Source organism: Abramis brama (assembly GCF_963993115.1).
Source record: "Abramis brama genome assembly, chromosome: 22".
NCBI classification, from domain to species: domain Eukaryota; kingdom Metazoa; phylum Chordata; class Actinopteri; order Cypriniformes; family Leuciscidae; genus Abramis; species Abramis brama.
This window is the reverse complement of record NC_139984.1, coordinates 30354141-30375947: the sequence shown is the minus strand read 5'-3', so window position 1 is coordinate 30375947 and position 21807 is coordinate 30354141. Positions and strand designations below refer to the sequence as shown.

At 35.7% G+C, this 21807-nt stretch overlaps 2 protein-coding genes and 1 long non-coding RNA gene across 3 annotated transcripts in view; 1 reads left to right on the top strand and 2 right to left on the bottom strand.

The window, feature by feature from the left end:
• The window catches only part of LOC311072984 (uncharacterized protein), a 1552487-nt gene that overhangs the window by 1227725 nt on the left and 302955 nt on the right, over window positions 1-21807 (top strand). The gene's annotated exons all lie outside the window — the stretch shown is intronic.
• LOC311072971 (uncharacterized protein) lies at window positions 1736-19889 on the bottom strand. Its single transcript, XM_084098357.1, has 5 exons — window positions 19586-19889; window positions 8553-8882; window positions 6718-6863; window positions 5155-5210; window positions 1736-5031 (listed from the first exon to the last, which is right to left on the bottom strand). Exons 1-5 carry the CDS (start codon window positions 19785-19787, stop codon window positions 5001-5003), a joined length of 765 nt encoding a protein of 254 aa, XP_083954483.1. The 5' UTR covers window positions 19788-19889; the 3' UTR covers window positions 1736-5000.
• Window positions 11861-16185, bottom strand: LOC311073002. Its single transcript, XR_014604090.1, has 3 exons — window positions 14148-16185; window positions 13560-13629; window positions 11861-12212 (listed from the first exon to the last, which is right to left on the bottom strand). It is a non-coding gene; the product is annotated as an uncharacterized lncRNA (long non-coding RNA).

Below are 21807 nucleotides of genomic sequence, written 5' to 3'. Positions count from 1 at the left end.
TCAATCTTAAGTTTATAAAGCGACGAGAATACTTTTTTCGTCACCACGTATCACACACATGACCAGCGTCGCCCAATAGTGAGCCTAAGTGTGACGTACAACACAGACGCACTGCGCTTAAATGTGAAAAGACCCGAGGCCCAGAGAGAAGGAAATGAAAAGTGGAATAAAGTCGTTATTTTTGTTTGTTTTTGCACACAAAAAGTATTCTCGTCGCTTTATAAACTTAAGATTGAGCCACTGTAGTCACTTGGACTATATTAACGATGTCTTTAATACATTTTCTGGGCCAGCAAGTTATAGTGTCTTAGAAGCCTATGGAGGAGTGAGACAGCTCTCAGATTTAATCAAAAATATCTTAATTTGTGTTCCGAAGATGAATGCATATGTGCACTGGAACAATCCTTCCTAAAACGCATTAAACTTTCGTTTACAAAGACGTGAAACTCACCGAGTGGTCAGGGGTGTTCACTGATGTGCTCACACAAAAATTGCTGTAAAATATGCTTTCCAACAGGTTTTATCATAGTTTTTGTGTAACTCCATTGACTTGTATTGGATTGTATTGGCCAACGGAAATGTTTTTTTTTTTGCTACCACAGAAACCGAAAATTCTCGGGCCAGAAGCATGTGTCCAAATTTCAATCTTAACCGTTCTATTTAATCAGAAACGATCTGAAAACAGGGCTTTATGTGTAAAATACCAAACTCGTCCTTTTAACTCTCCCCAAAAGTTCAAAGATTGAAGATGAAGTTGTATTAAATGCTATGGTATGATATAACTGTTTAAACTTTCATTTGTTGATGTTTTAATACATTAAAGTTGTAATGGTATTCTTTAAAGTTCACTATTTCAGAGTGCTGTTTTGAATGTTGAATGTTTTGCATGAATTTTTTTTAAATACATTTTTATGTTTAAAACAAGGGTTACAGTATAATTCTGAAGTTTTACTGAATGCACCTGTGTCAAGAGATGACTGTGAATGTCCATTTTTGTATGAAGAATTTTTTGATGACTGAAAAATAAATAAACTGTTTAATTGTATTTTAATTGTGTGATTTGTGAAAAATATAGAGAAAATGTTAATTTATGTTCATGATTATTTATAAAAAAGAAATTAGCAATGTTTACATAATTGTGGGGAGTATTATAATTTCATAAAACTAAGTAAATGAAAACAAAAAAACTTAAATAAAATCTACTTATTTACTTCATTAAATGGTAAGATTTACTTCATAATTTCATAAAAGCAAGCTTCCTAATTATAAAACAATAAATAAACTTTACTTAATTACTTTAAATAAATATAGCTTCTAAATGAAATGTAAATAGGTAATTTTTACTTAATTTCTTCATGAGCGTTACGTTCAATACTAAGTAGATTTTACTTGATAATGACACGTAAGTTGTACTTGATATTATAGCAGTAAAATTTACTTAAAATATACTTGTGCAAATTGTTACGAGGATTTTATTAAGTAAATCTTACAAGTACTTTTTTTCAGTGTAGCATCAATACCAGCTTACAAGTTAAAATACAAATTCAATCTGTATTACTTCAAGTCTGATTTTTTCCTCCACATATATAAACAAATGTGTATTGCATCAATAAATGTGGTCATATTAAACTGTACACTAAATAAATGAATGTGTATTATTTAACATTTATGATATATTACTTAAGCAGTGAAGTGAAGTTTAACCAGACAGAAAACACCAGTCAACGCTGTGGAAAAGGGTTACAAAAAGATATATTTATTCTGGAAATAAAGCGATAGACAAATCTCCTTTCATACAGTATCATCTGATCCACAGACATCATAAATGACCACAGCATATTCACTGATCACTTCATATTGCACACAAAACCAGAAAGCACTTGGGAAGATCTCTAGCTACAGTCTCTCTGACTCTAGAGGCACTGGGGTTTAAAAAGACACAGTTCTTCAATGTAAGGATAGTTGTGCTGAAGAAAAAGCTGCATCTGACAGTTCAGGTTCATCGGCTACATTCATTTGAGCTTGAGGACTGTATCCGACTGAAATATGATCGAAATAAGGGAGATCATGGCACAAAAATTTCAGTCGTCGGTACCATCAACAGTCAAATTTCATGGTTCTCTGAACCAATTTTAGTACCATTGCAAAATCACTTTTGACAAAAAATTAGTTCATTTAAATGCTATAGGTGAATATCAGATGTATAAATAGGATATCAAAGGATGTATAAATAGATGTATTAATAGGATATCAAAATATCCTTTTACAGGCTACCTCAGGACGAAAAAAGACGCCGTAATTTGCGATGGGACATGTCCCCACCACTTGTGAAACATCTCGCGGCACGAATGTACCAATACAAATAAACAAAACATCTCCAGTTAACTAGCAGAGCATTAATTTCATTTGTTTGTTAAATAAGAGGCGATCTAGCGCTGAAATGTGTTGTTTCTGAAATCAAGTGATCAAAGTGCTCGTTATCACTCATACATATATACACTAGTTATCTACAATGCTGCAAAAAAAAAAAAGAAAGAAAGAAAAAAACAGAAAAAAAAAATCGTCTATCAGAGGGTGCCTGACTGACTGATCTTTTTCAAATTAAACTAGATTTGTTAAAATCATATTTCCTGTGATTCTTTTTGTTTGTTTTGCAGGTCACACTTACTTAACATGATTTTAAGGTTTTAAGATGCAAGAAGAGCTTCAGCATTTTCTCCACAACCGTTCATGGCGACGGCTACACAACCACTGCAATCATTTTTCCAATGTTATTTTTTTAATTTATTATTTTTTTATTTATTGAAAGGAGTAGAATAAAACATACAGTGAAACCATGAAAGTTACATTTTTCCTCCTATTTTTAACTATAACAACGCCCCTCAACCCCCAAACATCCCTTCCCTGGGCAGCTTAAATACAACAGAATAACATAGCACAAAGGCAAAATATAACCATTATGTCACTACACCTTCTCAAGGCATGTACCCATGCATACCAACCAAAACAAAAGTACTGATGATAAAAGTATCATTATTACAGTATAAATGCATACATAAAAGAGAGAAAGAGAGAGAAAAATAATAATAATAAAAATGTTGCCATTCTTTGAGACAAATTACACTGAGGTCAAAACAGCAGATACAGCGTCACAAAAAAGTGTAAAGAGAGGGATACATGGAAAATAGGTTAACTAGCTAATTCTTTCAGATTTTTAAAATATGACAAAATAGGTTTCATTTCAAATAAAATCTGTCCACAGATCCCTTTAATGTAAATTTTATCTTTTCTAATTTTAAAAAGAACATCACATCTTCTAGCCAAACTGTTGCAGATGGAGGGGTAGGGGATTTCCAACTTAACAAAATTCTTCTGCAGGCCAATAAAGAAGTGATGTCCCTCTGGGTTGCAGTTAAGGTAATTGTTATGGTGTCACTGGGAGATCCAAAAATAGCTATTGAGGAACAAGGTCGCAATGTCACCCCAAGGGCCTCACTGATAGTTTTAAAAACCAATTCCCAGTAATTATTTAGAGAGGAGCAAGACCAAAATGTATGTGTCAGACTGGCTGGGTAGAAAGAGCATCTGTCACAGGCTGCATCTAACCCGGGATATATTCTTGCTAACCATTCCTTGCTCAAGTGAACCCTGTGAAGCACTTTAAATTGTATGAGCCCTAACCTAACAGAGGACGATGATGAGTGGACCCTTTTAAGCGCCTCCCTCCAAAAAGCCTCAGGTAACATTATGCCCAGTTCATCTTCCCATTTGGATTTAATTGTATCCAGATTGTACCCTTTCAAAGACATGAGCTGGGAATATAATATGGAAATCAATCCTTTATTATTAAAATTGAGAGTAAGACTATCTAGGGCGAGGTTTATAAAAATCAGGGAAGGGTGGAAATTTGTTCTTAACAAAACTGCGAATCTGAAGGTATCTAAAAAAATGGCTTTTTTGGAGGTCAAACAGTCTGCAGAGGTTCTCAAAACTGTTAAATAAACCTTCAGTATATAAATCTTTAATGCATATTAACCCAGAGCCCACTGTCTAAATGATGAGTCTGTTGTAGAGGGAGGGAATAAATGATTTTTGTAAATAGGACCCAAAACTGATGCTGATGTAAATTTATAGTGACAGCGAAACTGATTAAAGATCTTAAGAGTGCAAAGTACTACAGGGTTTGATGTGAATCGAGAAGCTTTCAAAGGTAGGGAAGAATACACTAAAGCAGGGAGGGAGGAACAGTGACATGTTTGTGCTTCAATTAAACACCAATTTGTTTCTGGGCAATGAAGCCAAAATAATATTTTCTGAATATTTGATGCCCAGTAATAATGAGTTAAACTTGGGAGGCCTAAACCACCTGTATCACGGGTCCTCTGAAGAATATGTTTGTTAACTCTGGGGATCTTATTTTCCCAAATGAAAGAGAAAATAGTTTGATTAATTGAACGGAAAAAGGATTTGGGCAAGAAAACCGGTAGGGACTGAAACAAATAAAGGAACTTGGGAAGAATTGTCATTTTCACTGAATTTATTCTTCTAGCTAAAGTAAGAGGAAGACTACGCCACTTTTCTAACTCAGCCTTTACTTCTTTGAACTGAGTTTTATAATTGGCTTCAAACAAAGAAAAGGAGCGCGTCATATGAATTCCAAGATATTTAAAGCCATTTGGAGAAAACCGAAAGGGTAATGATTCTTGTTGAATTTGTAATGCCAAATCATTAATGGGGAAACATTCACTTTTTGGGAAATTTAATTTGTATCCCGAAAAGGTACCAAACCGACCTAATAATGATATAATTAAAGGACAACTAGATACGGGGTCACTTATGTAATGCTCAATGCTCAATACCCCCCCTCCTAACCCCCTGGTTGAAAGAGCTATTGAAAGAGGTTCAATCACAATGTCAAAAAGAAGTGGGGACAATGGGCATCCCTGACGGGTCCCTCGCGTTAATGGGAAAAATTCTGATCGAGAATAATTAGTCCGAATTCAATTGTTGTTTTTTGTTGAGACACTGGATCTGTAAAGAAGACAACAGAAAACTGTCCTTAGTGAGGCACAACATGGCAAGTTAAATATCCTACTTTATGGAAAAAGTCATGTGATGCAACAAAAGACAACAGAGAAGTGAAGATCTTCATACCTGGAGTCAGCAGGAGTTTCTGTGGCTGCTTCTTCATCATCCGCTGTGTTACTCCTCTGCAAGTCAACACAAAAACACAATGTAAACCAAATAATAGGAGCCGTTTACACAGTTGCTATAAAACAATGGGGAAAACCATGCAGGAACATCTGCTATTCTGCACTGTAGATCTCTAGTGGAACAATTCCATTCACTGTCTAAACTTGTTAAATCATCTAAATCAAAAACATGCATGTTGTCAAGTCACCTTTATTTTTATAATGCTTTATACAATAGAAATTGTTTCAAAGCATCTTCAAAATAATAAACAGGAGTAAGGACTGGTTCAGGGGAACGACAAAAAGCACATGGTCTAGAGGTTTTTTTAAAAGTTGAACTTATTTAACTTGAGCGCCGTATTTTTAGTTTGTTTTAGTTTTCAGAATGAATTATGCAAATACATGTTATGTTTAAAATGTTAGACCCTATACCTACTAAGCTACTGAAAGAATCATAGATCCTCTTCTTAATATTATTAATTCATCATTGTCATTAGGATATGCGTCAAAAACCTGGCTGTTATTAAACCTCATAAACAGGAAAAAAGAAAAAGAAAGAGGCTTAGCTCTACGTTTCACATTCATGACACCAAAATTTCAGTAGTCAGTACCAATACCAGTGAAATTCCACGGTTCTCTGAACCAATTTTGGTACCAGAGCAAAGACTATAGTAACTATGTTTTTCCTTTAACTACAGTAGTCAACATTTGAAGTGGATCAAAACCTTTCAAAGTCATACATGAATTTTGAACAATACCCGTTCTTGTCTTAGGACAACTTTGATGAACATCTTTGATCCACGTTAAATAATGACTACTGTATTTGAAAATAAAAACATTAATGAATTTATGCAATTACAAATAAATAATACATTAAAACTGTAGCCTTCAAATACTGTTCTGGGGTGTGTTTCCTGTTCAACGATGTAACTCGCTGCTTCACTACTTTAGTACAATGCATCGTTGAAGAAATCAAGTCACGACTGTTTCCCAAAACCATGTTGTGGCAAAGTGGTCGTTCAACCACGTTGGTTAATGATGTCATGAACATGGTGGAGTAATAACTTTTTTTAGTGAATCTGTTTGAGATTGAATTAATGCTAGATGTTTTGCTTTAAATTATGGACATGGCATCCGAGAACCATTTCTCAGTTATTTTGCTTTATTTCCTGATTCAATCATAGGCTCGTTCTTATGCACTAGAGCACGTGCGATCGCACTCTTGCCAAACTGAAGGATGTGAATGACATCTGTATGTAGGCCTATTCTAAATTCAAGATCCGGATTGTACTAATGTCAGCTTGCTTATTTTGCTCAAGCGTGAGTTCTCAAAAGTACCGACTTCGGTACCAGGTCAGTACTGACATTTAAAAATGTGACAATACCAGCATTTCCTTCTATCATCAAGCGCTGTTAAACAGATTCTTAAACACCATTAATAGCCATTATGTTCACACGCTCAACATATATATCTCTGATTGGCTTCAATGATCAACCTCAAAAACATGTGTTTGACGCTACTTGCCTTCCTGAGTTTCCAGAAGCAAAAGCACAAGATGATGATGATGATGACTGGAATTAAAGCATAAAGCCAGAAGATTTTAGAGGAGCTGAGAGGTTTTTGGCTGGAGGAGGAGTGTGGAGGAGCTGGACTGGAAGAAACTGGAGCTTCTGTAAGATACAACAGGAGCAGAGACAATTAGAGGATTATAAACTGCAAGTCAAACGACCTTTATCACCTTAAAACATTACTGACCAATCCTACTTCAGCAAATGTTATCAGACAAGCTTTTGCACTTTACTAATCAAAGCCAAAAGAGTTTGAACAGAATCAAATGCAAATTGTCCAAGAAAGGCAAACAATATTTTTTCTCCTTTTGGCTTTTTCCAAATATGTAAATTATGGATGCGCCGACATTTTTTCCGAAACCAATCCGATACCCATAACACATATCGTCCGACACAGATCAGACACCGATTTATTTTTTATTTATCATCATTGTAGAATATCTATAGCCTACTTATGTGTGTGTGAAACTGATGATCAATCTTTTGTGTTAAACACAGTCCACTATTATTATATTTCTCAGTAAAAGCACTATTTGTTTTTATTAGGCCTACTCTATTTTTATATCTAGTTTTTATTACTCTATTATTACTCTACTTGTGCTGCATCAACGATTTGAGACAAATATAATGGAAAATAATGTGAGGTAAGTTTAGCCATCCTTGACTAAATTAGATAACTTTTTTTTCACATCTTTAAAAATCCTGTGAATTTACGCACAGTATCGGGTTTGGATCGGTTCCGTCTGACAAAAACCCGCTCCGGCAAAAATCGCATAGGCTGATAGGCTACTGAATATCAGATCGGCGCATCCTTACTTCATGCTGTGGATCAAACAATGCGACACACACCCGAGTCTTTACATCATTAACAACGCCTACATTGCTATCACTTACAATCTTTTTCAGGATTTTGTGAGAAGCATTTAACCGTTTCAAATAAATGTAAAGTAAGAATTTTAGTGAGTTTATTTTAGTGAGTTTATTAGCCGCGTTGTCGGGCCAACAGCTGCTATGCGTGACTGTCGGATATTCATTTAGCTCCGCAGCCGATCATAAAATAAAGCTTCCTCTGTTTCTCTGACTGAAAATATAACTGTACTGGGAGAGACAGCTAAAGCTCCTCAGGTCATATTTTTGGTGGCATATTTGTAGAAAATATCATTCTTTCTAAATATGATGTAAATGCCATGTAACTACCAAATAAACAAACAAACGCGACTGTTCACATTTCTTTTGTGAAATAGACCGGTAAACCACTTTATTTCTGTGTGACTAATGTGCAATTTTGCCACAAATTAATTCATTATGATCAATGTAGGCTATCACTTTTAATTATAAACCTGTGGTAAAACATTGATGCTTGGGTTTTAAATATTCAAGTAAACAATAAAAATGCCAGCAAACGTTCGCTTTTATCATGTTTGTTTTGCGATCTCGCTGTTTCCAGTGATTTCTTTCTGATTAGTTTTCTGATAAACCTCCATTTGTTGGTAAAATGATGGTTTATTGTGAGGTTGCTCCAGAGAGGCGTGTTACGGCCGTGTTTTAGTGAAGCGCTGTGGAGCTTCTGGCCCGACAGTGGAAACACAGCAGATTTTGGGTTCGGTGCTCCAGACCCGGGGCTATTAGCCTGGCATGGGCCGTTTAAAGCCCTGGCTCACACTGACCCGACAGTGGAAACACAGCTAATAAGACTTTATGAGCACAGTTATGACCATTAATATTATCTCTCTCATAATCTTGATTCTGGTATTTTACAGGCAAACAGATTTATTATAGTAATATACTCACGGTTTACAACAAGCGTAGCATTCACCTCAAACACCCGATTAGCAGCAGTGATGACTTGTGCTGTATAGAGGCCTGAACTGGAGATGTTCACTTTCAGAAGAATCATGGACACATTTCCTCCTTCAACTTGCAGATGTTGAGGTGTTTCAATGGGGTCACAGATGGGAAAAGAGGCAGGGGAACAGTAATGTGCAAGCAAGCGTTTTCTCTTGCTTTCTCCTTTGAAAATTATTTTCGCTTCATCAAATCTCTCCAGTCCAGTTTCGAAGTGCATGGAAACATTGTGTCCCTCAGTTGCCTTGAACTTGGACCCAGCAACGTGCACAGCGACTGTTTAGAAAGAAAGAAAGACACAAAGAAGTAAATTATTTCCTGTAGCCTACTTTAGAACAGTTTCTCAAGTTGTCTTATGTATTCCAACAGCTGTCAGTGAGGCAGAAGTACCGTAATTGGTTCCAAACCTGATTATAGGCTATATTACTTTTTTTTTTATTAACTGAATGTATTAAAGGGGTCATGAATCACGTGTGATATTTTGACATAAGAGACCATTTTCCTAGAAATATACTGTATGTTTGAGACCATAAAATGCCTAGATACTAAAGCGACTTGTTTTGTTCTTGCCGATAAAATTACAAATCAGGATCACTGTTCAGTCCTTCCACCTCAGGTAGAGATGTAACAAAATAACTAAAAATAATTTTGCTTGTTTGAGCTCCAGTCTCCTTTCCCACTACTCTTCAGTCCACAATTGTTACAGCATGACAAAGGCTTCTTTAGAAAAAGTCAAGATTCATTCAAAAAGTCATTTTAAGTGAAGCAATATTGCTCAAGAGACAGCAAAGCCAAAACAACAAGTCTATCAAAACAAAGTTAATCAAAGAACATGAAAAAGAAAATGGCAACCAAACCACAGTCTATAAACCCAAATCAGGAAATGGCAGGCAAATACTGCAATACAGAGTAAGCCCCTTAAAAACTGATAAACCCAACATCACATAATGCTCACCACAACACTACCAATATGTCAACGTGTGTATATCTCCAGATGTTTTTAATGTAGTTTTAATGTAGACCAACATGCAAGAAGGTTACAGTGGCTGCACTTTAGAAACTAATGTGTGTCTGGAGAAATAATATAGGCCTATTGTAAATGTAAAAATATTTTATTTACATTATGTATTTGACTTTTATTCATTATGTAGACTATTTAGACCAAGAAAAAATCAGAAACTGCCGCAGTTGTATACCATTATATTTTTATTTAAACTTTATTAGACTGTAGTAGATCAAAATAAAATATTACGATGATATTATAGTTTAAATTAAACAGTTTTTTTAAGGGAAGAAAAAGAAAGAAAGCTAGTCAAAGAACTATGAATTATGAATGAATTATAATGCATTTCAACTATGAGCAAATAATATTTTGTTTCACTGAAAGGCTTTCAGGAAAGCCGGTTGCCAGGTTCAATTAATTTAATTCACAATATGCACACATTCATTCTGAATTATGACAGCGTGTCATCTGTGTAACTGTTCTTAAGCAAATGCAGGGTCACCTTAGTAAAAAAAAAATGCACTGTGAAAACCAGAGAGCATCGATGCTCTACGTTCCCTTAACTGAGATTCTGAAGCATGAAACAAAATCACACGAGCCTATTCAATGCTAATTTAACTCTGACGGGTCGAGAGCGGCACACAACACCGGTAACGGCGGAGATTATCGGCACTACGGTCTTATTTAACACTTGTGCCCGTTTAATACCGAGTTTCGGATCCATTCCCTATGATAACCACACAGAACTGCCCACTTACCTGTATTAGCGATAAAGACCCAGACTACGGTGAACATCTTTTATAAAAGAAAAAAATTCTAAACATAAGGCTCAAAGTATACTTCAGTGTTGACGTTGGTCGCACTGTACAGCATCACAATAACTGTACGTATTGCTTTCCCCTACCTCACCTATTCTGACGCAGTGATTGGCTGCTTGGATTAACTTTTTTGTCTGCCCGGTGAAGGAGAGGAAGTCTGTCAAATCCGTCAAACCACAGCGCAGGAAGCCTTCGCAGGAAGTTTCCTTTATGGGTTTCGCGCACCGGCTTTGTTGTTATACACACGTAGCAATCCTGCTATTAACTGAAATTTCTAGAGTTGAATTTTTATATGCTTTTTCTCACTCAATTCCCATGTAGCGTATACGCGCAAGTCATTTTATTAAACCCGGGGGGTGGATCTTTTCCTCCGACACCACAAATTGTTTTTCTCTCTGGGCAACATCTCAACTTTGCATTCCAATGAATGTGAATTCAGGAAGGGAATCAGCAATAGATCTAACAATTGTTTCAGATCAATGAGGAGTAATAATAAATTGAGAATTATTAAAGAAATGTAGCCTACAGTTGTGATCATTTTCCTACAATTGTAAATAGGATAATGAGATAAGGAGGGAAAGGAAATTCAGGAAAGTGCAAGTTTGAGAAAGCTGACAAGGAAAAATACAAAGTAATGATGAGTGAGGAAGGAATAAAAACAATCAAGATTAAAGAAGGAAAAGATATTGAAAGGATAAATATAGAATTATTTTCAGAGATAGAGAAATACTGCAAAATAATGTGTCCCAAAAAGTAAAGGAGAGAGAGAGAGGAGAAAATAGTTCAATGCTGGAATGAGAAGCGTTCAATATCAGTCAGAAAAGGAAAATATTTAAAATACTGAAGAAAACACAATGATAATATATAAGAAACTCAAGAAGAAATTAGGAAAATTATAAGGGAAGTAAAGAGAAGGTATTGGAGATCAATTAGTTAAGAGATTGGTAGCCTACTTCAGTTAAGGAAATGTGGAGCATAAAAAGATTAAAATGCAATAAGTGACAAAGAGAAAGCAGAAATGTTCTGAAAAGAGTATTAACTATTTTAAATAGTTCAGATAACATTGACATTACACACACTGCTCTGTAAATAAACTGTGCTTGTCAATGGAGTAGCAGAGAACAATCAAGAATATATTATGAGGGACTGTTTTACTGCCTACAAAATGCAGTAAAGTGCAGCATTAGTTGTACACTGTAAAAAGAATACTGTGAAATTTACAGCAACTTGCTGGCAGCAATTAGCAAGTAAGTTGCTGTAGTTCATTTCACAGTATGCTTACTGTAAACTTAATTGCAGTTACTTGAAAAATACTGTAAACTTTTTTACAGTAATAATCACAGTACTGTGTTTCATCACCTCACATATTTTACTACTGTAATAGGGATTACTGCATTAATTTTGTGTACTGTAAAATGAAGACACTGTTTTTAATCACAAAAATGCCGTTTATTGACAACTTTTCACACTTTAAATTTCAAAATTCTTAAAATAAATAGCAAAAAAAAAACTTTTTTTTTTCAATAGGTAAACATTTTTCTGTTAACATTTAATTTCGTTTTGTATACAACAACACTTTTCTGAACATAAAAATCAATCCTGTTCAAATGTATTAAAATGTTTGGTTAAAATTAGAGTGTATAAAAGACAAAATAAATGATTTAAAAACAGCAGGATTTCAAACAGTAGAATTTAGTCCCTTAATGTTGTTTTTCTCCCAGAACTGTATTTTCCTTCAAAAACGGGGCCTGAACTAGTCAACGTCCTGGGCTGGAGTCTTCTACCCTGCAGTGGAAGAAATTAATTATTAATTGAAAAGTTTATAAGCAAGACAGATGGGTTGATGACAATATACATAAAAGTTTGATTGGATCATTTGATTTAGCCAATCAACATGTAATACAATGTCCACTTCTCTATAAACCAAAACTCTTAAAACACACATTTACATATATATTAGGGCTTGGAGAGAAAAATCGATTAACCTAGCTATCGTGTAGATTCTAAAATCTTTTTTTATTTTTTTATTCCAGAATCGATATCAATTCAAATTCAATTGCTTTATTTTTGTCCTTGCTTGTAGATGAGGTTGACAGAAGTTAGCCACTTTCGTTCCAAGAGAGGATGAAATTTGTCGTTATCTATGAGTGTTAAAGTGGCGTAATATCCAGAATGGACGCGTATAAGAGACATGAGACTGAACGCACTGAAAAGCCTTTGCACTGCTCATATGCTGAGAGGGAGATTAGACAATAGAGCTGCACGATTCATCTTCAAAGACTGTGATCTCGGTCATCCAGACCTTTCAATTCGTCTGTCTATTAAACTTTGACAAATTCATATCGCAACATTCAAATCTGTGTTGGCGCTGCCGTTGACCCAGAGAGAGAAACGTTAGTCATGAAACAGCTTCACAAACAGTCTTTTAAATAAATATTTAAAATTGAATATATTTTTAAATAATTGTTAAACATCAAACTTTTATTTTAACTCACCATGCAAATGGTAGAAAAGTTAATAATAAAAATGAAAGTTTGATGTTTAACAATTACACAATAGTCCATATAAACCCAAATAAACACTTTGAGAATTATTTTACTAGTCGGGTAGGTGGTTAAAGAATGACTACTCAAATATTTGTTCCCATTCCTAGTCAAAAATATATCAACAACAAATAAGTGCTTACCTCTGGATAAATTCTAATGTATGATATTTATTTAAAAGACTGTTTGTGAAGCTGTTTCATGACTAACGTTTCTCTCTCTGGGTCAACGGCAGCGCCAACACAGATTTGAATGTTGCGATATGAATTTGTCAAAGTTTAATAGACAGACGAATTGAAAGGTCTCGATGACCGAGATCACAGTCTTTGAAGATGAATCGTGCAGCTCTATTGTCTAATCTCCCTCTCAGCATATGAGCAGTGCAAAGGCTTTTCAGTGCGTTCAGTCTCATGTCTCTTATACGCGTCCATTCTGGATATTACGCCACTTTAACACTTTGGAATCTAAGTGCAAGATGACGAAAAACTTTGTTCACACACAGTGAATCGATACAAATATACTTAACACTTAATATACTTATACACTTAAAATTGGGATCTATTGTGCATGTCTAGTGCTGGGATCTTACCGAGCATGATGAGCCTTGGAGTGCTTGGCAGGGAAATCTGGGCCTCAACGTCTGCTTGGGTGGAAGTTTCCTGTAACACAAAATAAACAGAAAAAAAAACCTTTTAAAAATCACAAGTACAATAAATGGTAAATAAATGAACTAGTAAGATCTCGAAAAATCTTAATACAGTGCGAGTATATTATTATGCTTCCACGAGTCATGAATAAAACTTTCGAATCGGCCCGCTTAAAATGTCTGATTCTTCAGGCGGCGACGTTAGCATTAGCAAGCATGAAAAAAAAAACGAGTGAGATTATTCAAACGGCTACCGCGCCAACACATAAGTTACATCAAATACACAATTACAAATTAATTTTATTCGACAATGCTACACGTTACTCTTTAATCAAATTTAAGACGTTATAAATGTAGGCTAATGTTGCCAGAAAAGACACTTAATACAGTATAGGCCTATGCTCCCACATGTGAAGGACATTTGAAGGAATGGCACTTCAAATTAGGCTATCAACAATCTCGTTTCTGCAGTTTGACCTGCGATTAAGTTCAGAAAAATCATGATCCTATTAAAAATGTGTTAAGTCTTACCTCTACCTGCGTTTTCTGTCGAGTCGGCTGGCTTCACGGCTTCACGGCTTCACTGCTTCACGCGCACGCGGTGTCGTCCGCTGTGACAGTTGACGTGCTCAGGCAAGAGAAAAATCCAAGTGTATGGGGATCAAATTTCCGGCTAGCGCACCAATATACATCACGTACACATACACAATTCCAATTAAATTGTTATTCATTATGACGTTATCGAATGTTGCCAGATTAGAAAATCTATCGAAATTATGTGCAAATATATATAGATATATTTATTTTTTATTTTTTATAAAATGCACACAAGACACGAGTTTACTAGGAAGTGCGCCGCTCGTTTACTTGGTGCACTCTTAAAGTTGAACAAATAGGTAACTTTACAAGAGTAAACTGTGGAAATAAATCAGCAAAGTTACCTTTCTGAAGTTAAAATTCCGATAAAAGTGTGGAATCTCGTAGCTTTTCAGCTTACCATGGCAAAGAAATTGCTGTATTGTGATTCACAGAAAAAATATTTTTACTGTAGAATTTACCCGCCATTGAAAATTGACCATGATGCTTTGCAGATCTACAGTAACATGCTGTATACAGGTTCTACAGTAAGCATTTGCTCATTTTACAGTAATAATGCTGTGAAAACTACAGAAATTTGTTACAGTGTACGGCAATTCTTGTCACCAAATCATCATTAAGTTTTTAATGGTTTAAAAGGAAGGCGTACACATCAGCAAACTCCATGTTTACTTCTACATGACAGCGTGCCTTCGGTGTTACTGTTCTTATGCACATGCGGGTGTTTTTAATAAAAAATGCACCGTGAAAAAACAGGTAGCATCGATGATCACTCACATGTTCCCTTAACAGAGATTCTGAAGCAGGACCGTTTCTAGGCATAGACAAACTAGGCGGTCGCCAGTGAGAGCCCCCACACCTAGATATTTGTTTTCTCGCCCATGAGAGTGGAAGAAAGATCTTTATTTTTATTTATTTTTTACATTTCCGATAACAGAACCTATTTGCACTAAGTGCCTGTCTTTTTGGAGACGCCAACCACTAAATATCTCGATCATGGTGATCTGGTGTTTTCTCCAAAATAAAAGCTCAAGGGTTTATTTCTTGCAAGTGAAGAAATTAAGACAAAAGTATTGTAATTTTCCTATAGTGTAATGTAAAATATACTTTTGAAATATTTTCATTTAAATACTGTGCATTTATAGGCTATATGGATTTTACGTCATACTTATATAAATCATAAACACCAGTGATAATGTAATGTGGACTGAGACTCTATATCATAACTAAAAATATGTTTGAGCCCTCTTTAATGTCCAGGTATACAAGTCGATGTTTTTTCTTTGTTCAATGTGCACAGTTCATGGGTTGAAGCTCTTAATTTTGAGCTCTCTCAAAGTGCACCAGATTGATGCATTTAACCTTAAAATGTAGCTACAATGTTTTCTTGAGGGGGACCATGCCCCCGGACCCTCCTAGAGAGACAGAGGTCTACCCAACATGTAGTTTCACAAAATCCTAAAGAACGATCATTTATGAACTTTACTCCAGCATAGTATAGTGCAACAAAGTCCTTTTCAGGGAGTAAAACTGGCTCAATAGGAATCTTGCCTAGGGCGCCAAAAAGGCTAGAAACGGCCCTGTTCTGAAGTATGAAATAAATCACAGGATCCACTCGGTCGAGTGGCACACAACACCGGTAACATCGGAGCTTGTCGGTACTACAGTCTTATCATTTATCACTTTTTCGGATCCATTCCCTGATGTCCACACAGAACTGCCCATCTACCTGTAGTAGCAGCAGTAATAAAGAGACGGTGATCATCTTCGTAAAAAAAGTTCACTTCAGTGTTGATAGCACTGCGAATTGCGTACAGTCCTATTGGGGTGTGTTCACTGTACAGAGTCAAGATAACAATGACGCATGTCGGTCTCATAGACAGTAGGCTAAAAGGGGGTTGGTCTCCTCATTTTTTGTTTTGTTTTTTGTTTTGTCAACCAGCTTGAGGTGCATTTCCGCCACCTACTGGGTGTGAAGCCTCGATGAACGAATATATATATATATATATATATATATATATATATATATATATATATATATATATATATACCCTTAACAGTTTCTGTGCTTTCTGAAATATATTCTGAACTGTAATGATATTGATTTCCAAATCTCTTAATTTTTCAACTAGCTGATTTCTTTCTCTTTTATATGCCTCACAGTGTAAAATCACACGTTCAACTGTTTCTAATTTTCCACAATAAATGCAGTCTGTCTCACACTTTCCTATAATATGCCGTGAATAATGAAGGTTAGTGTGTCCTATACGGAGCCTGGTCATAACTCTTCTGTTTCCATACCCTTCTTTCAATCCCCACTTTAGGTTGAATGCTGAATAGGTGTCTCCCTTTTGACTCTTTATTCCTTTCTTCTTGCCACACACAACTACTGTTTTAATAATACATTCTACTTCTGTTTTACTGTCTGACTCTCTCAGCCACAGACTGAAAAAAAAAACTTGTGGAGCTAAAAGGTCCAACCACACCCCTGAAACTAAACATAGCGCAGCCGCTTCTTCTACACTTCAATGGTTCGCCGCTGGGGGCGATGATCTCTGTCAACCCATGAAATGAATCATGAGTCACTGAGAACAAATTAACAAGTGTCTGATCTCTGATCAGTTCTGTACATTTGTAGACGTTTTAATTAGACATTAGTATAATTAAAATGAATAATGTTAATTAATAGTCTCTTATTGGCCTGTTTAGCTGAAACATTCATAGAACAAACAAAACAAACCATGACATTTGATAAAAGAACATAGTGTTGTCACGATACCAAAATTTCAGTATTCGGTACCGATACCAGTGAAAATCCACGGTTCTCGGTACCAATTTCGGTACCAAAGCTTAATTTAGATTAAATTTACATAATTATATTAAAGTGTATATCACAGTTACAAAGATGGAAACTGTAGTATTAAAAACACTTTACAATAAGATTCCATTTGTTAGATAACATTAGATAAAATGACCTAACAAAAAAACAATAGTTATATACTGTCGCAATTATTCTCCTTTAGGGGTTAATTTAAAAATACATTTTTTAAAATCAAAAGTTAACATTATTTCTGTTAACATTATTTAATGCACAATGAATGAAGTGAACAAACATGACCAATCAAGTGTTTGTATTAAATAACATTCACAAACATTAATTAATGTTGTAAAAATATATTGTTCACTCAATGTGTTATGTTAGATAACGCATTAAGTGATGTTAATGAATGGTATCTTATTGTAGCATTACCAAACTATACAGGAGATAAAATATGTTTTATTTGACTTGACTATACTTTTATTTAATCCAAAACTGTATTCATATTTAACTTTAAAAGGGCTTTTTAAACCTGCTAAGAGTTATCCAGCCAAGAATAAGACTAGAACTGCTTTTCTGACGGACTGATATTAATGACGGCTTTTTATTTCTCATCTCCATAAATATATCTAGTAGTAAAGCTAATGCAAGGGCTAGAAATCAATTAATAGGCCTATGTCACACTTCCTCGTCGTCATGGAGAGCGCAGTTCGCACAAGCGTTTGTACTCCCGTGGCGTCTGTCGTTGCTATGCATCCATGAACGCGCATGGAAAAGCGAGCGCGCCGCTTCTATTATGAGCGCGCTTGCCGCGCGCCATTTGAAATAACGTATCTGCACGCGCAAAAACATCAGCACCACATCAGCAGCAGCACCGCCGATCGCCATCAGCGCTTTTATGAAGAGGACGCAACTGCACGCGCTTCGGGCATGCACGCGCATCAAGTACCGGGTTTGAGAAAACCTGGTACCGTGACGTTTAAAAAAAAATTAGTACCGACTTGGTACCGAAGTACCGGGTCTTTTGACAACACTAAAAGAACATATGAAGAGTTCAGATGCAAAAGCCTCTGAGTGCCATCTGAAATTTTCTTCTAGAATGATCATTTTTATCAAGCTCGTATATTTAAGTTCAATAATTCCACTTAAATGGCAATGCAAATTACATATTAATTGTCATTTAAGTGAAATTACTACACTTAAATATATGAGGTTGATAAAAAAAATTCAGATGGCACTTAGAGGCTTTTGCATCTGAACTCTTCATATAGGCACTTGATAATCTTATTAGACGATTCGATGATTGCATTTGAAAAGTTTTACTTTCAATAAAAAAATGTTTTAAAAAAAAATTGCAATAGATCTGTAAGAGGTGTTTTTATGCATACAAAGTCCACATGCATGTTTGGCCCGGATTTAAATTATTATCTATCTATCTATCTATCTAAGTTATAAAAGAAATGCTCTTTTATATTACTTTAAAACATGGTATTCTATTTGTTAACGCAATGTGTTAACTGTTAAATATGCAGTATGTTAGTCTACCATATACAAGTCATATTATATGTAATTAACAGATTCATACTCTCGGATGTGAATATATTTTACTTACTTGTGACAGCGAGGAAGGTTTGCAGAAACAGCTCATCGTTTCTGATCTTGCGAAAATGGCGGACTTCCCCGGTTGCTTTTGTGGTTCAGTCTACTTTTCTTTAGCACAACAGCCGTTGAGTACCTCCCCCTCCTACAATTCTCTAACGCATTGATTTGATTGGCTGCTTGGATGAACTTATTTTCTTGTGGGTGTTTAGTCTGTGGTTTGACAGCCGGAAGTTCCCTTTGTGGGTGATGTGACTCGCAAGACCATGCAGTCAACGGTGCAAATGCAGGCCTACAACTAGGGATGGGAATTGATAAGAATTTAACGATTCCGATTCCATTATCGATATTGCTTATCAATCCGATTCCTTATCGATTCTCTTATCGATTCTTATTGGGTGAGGGAATAAGTACAAATTTGTTTGTATTAACTCGCTTTAATATCTGATCAGAAGACACAGCACAGAGTATACACAAATTATGTGTAGCAACCTCAGAACAAACCTAAAAGTAGGTGAGCTACTTCTCAAAGTAAAGTCCAGGGACCTATAGCCTAGGGCAGTGTTTCTCAACCTGTGTGCCTTGAAAGATTATCAAGAAGAGTGCCTTAGGATTAGGAAATTGACAATTTTCACATTCATTGGTCCGGACAAAAAAATAAATAAAACTGCCATTTATGTGCCATAAAAACTAAAAACACAGACTGAAAACAGTTTAGGAAGAGCTTGTGTCTTTTGGAATATTAACAGTGCTCATTTGGATTAGGCTATTGAGTTACTAAAACAATCTTTGTCAAATAATACACGGGTTTTCTTCACATTTTCCATTTGTTTAATTTCAAGATCTGATGTGACTTATCCATTGTTGTTTTTACAGCTACAAAGCTGGGAGCACTAAATGATATTCAGTCACATTATACACGCTTTTAACATTAAATAAAGCACAAAAATAGTACCTGATATTATCATAGCCACACTTTGAGATTGTTGTTCCAGCGCGACGTCGCAGTAAAATAGGATCCGTTTCAAATAGAATCGTCGCGTGTCGCGGCTGGTTAAACTTTGATTAACATGGAAAATGATACTTTTTATCGCGTGTCGCGCCGTCGCGTCGCATGTAGTTAGGACGCGGTCAGAGCGCTTCTGCCTCGATGCCATGTTTGCTCATAGTGTTTGCTACGTTCTGAACCAAAACAACGCAGCACGTGTGTGACGTCGTGTCACATTTGAACGAGCGGAACCGATAAGCAGAATCGTTAAGCAGGCATACTAACGGTTCCAAGGAATCGATTCACTGGGCACCGGTTCTGAAGAAGAACCGGTTCTCGGTTCCCATCCCTACCTACAACCAGTGTTATCAAACTTACATTGACAGGCTTTCTAGCCTACTCTTTAGCAATGAACCCAAATTAAACTACTAAACTGAACTTTCATACGCAATTACACTCAAATTCCAGTGTTGTTGTAAGTTGTGGATACTTCGCTTCGTACATTCAGTTTAACAGCATTAAAGACGGCAAATGTTATCATTCAAGATTCAACTTTACTGTGTAGCCTATAGCATAGCCTAGGGCTATATGCATTTCAAACATGGCTATAGGAAATGTGGAGCATGATTAAAAAGATGGAAATGCAATAAGTGACAAATAGAAAGCTGAAATTTTCTGAAAAGAGTTTTAAAAAAAATCAGATAGTTCAGATTACTTGACAAAGTAGAGTAAGGAAATGAGGGAGTGTCAGCGTTACTGAAGAACAGGCGACAGGAAGTATGGAGCCAGATCAGTCTCATTAATAATCCACGCAAAAAACATGATTCAAACATGCATAGCCAATTTCACATGCACAAATAAGAAATGAGAAGCACCCAATGATGTAAGATCGCTGAAGAACTCATATTGAGAAACTGTTTCGAAACTGTTCAATCATGCATACTCACTGAGAAACATTGAACAAGTGTCTATGGGTTTTACCCTTTTACAGTCTATGGTTTTACCTGATCTCTGATCAGGTTTTAACATTTCTGGACATTTTAATAAGACATTTGTATAGTTAAAATGAATCATAGTAGTTAATAGTCTCTTATTGGCCTGTTAAGATGAGCCATCCATGCAACAAAGCCCTGAAGATGTATAAAATAACATATTATACAGACACTTGATATTTAATCTTATTAGATTATTAGTTAATTGCATTTGACATATTTTACTTTCAATAAAGCATTTGCTATAGGTTTGTAAAAGGTGTTTTTATGCATGTTTGACCCGAGTTTTTGTTGCATTACACTGTTCTGACCAGCAGGGGTCGCCAGCGTGTGGCGTTTCGAACACTTCGAAACAGTGAATCATTTTGTGAAGCAATTGATTCAATTGATTCAAATCTTTTTCTCTCATCATTAATTTGAAACCAAAAAGGTGGTTATAAAGAACCCTAAACTGTAACACAAAGAACCATTTCAAAAGGGTAAGGGTTATAAAGGGTTCTTCAGGACACTATGTTTGTAAATATAAATGGTCCCTACTACCTGTAAAGAAACATCTTGCACACTAGGCACCTTGAAATGAATTCAAGTGAGGTTTACACTCATGGTAGAGATTACGCCAGCTGTAGTTTGGATCTGATTACGACCCCTATACGATCAGTCTTCTTGGCCTTGGGAGAGGGAAGTGTTCATAATTAATGAATGTATTTATGAACTGTTTGATTGTATGACGGGCAACGGGTGAGGGAGTGAACAGAGAAACATGCCTTATTTGTGTTCACAGTGTGATGTGTAGGCCAGCCTGCTGCTTTGAGTGCACATTTTGATGTAGGCCTATTGAGCAGTGTTGGGGACGCATTACAGGTAACTTGAGTTATGTAATCAAATTACTTTTTTCAAGTAACTAGTAAAGTAGCACATTACTTTTTAAATTTACAACAAAATATCTGTTTGTTTTAGTTGGGCTCTTGGCCTTAAATCATTGACTTTAGACTTTAGATTTTGTTTGGCTGCTGTACCAGAGTTGTATCATCCATTACTTCCATCTGTTTTTATAGAACGGTGTAAATGTTTTAATAGTTGATTAAGATTTGTATTGTCTTTAAGCATGGGCGTAGACTACGCAGGGGACATGTCCCCCCAACTTTTTATAAAATGTAAATTCGTCCCCCGCACTTTTTTGTAGGGCAAGTGTTTTCA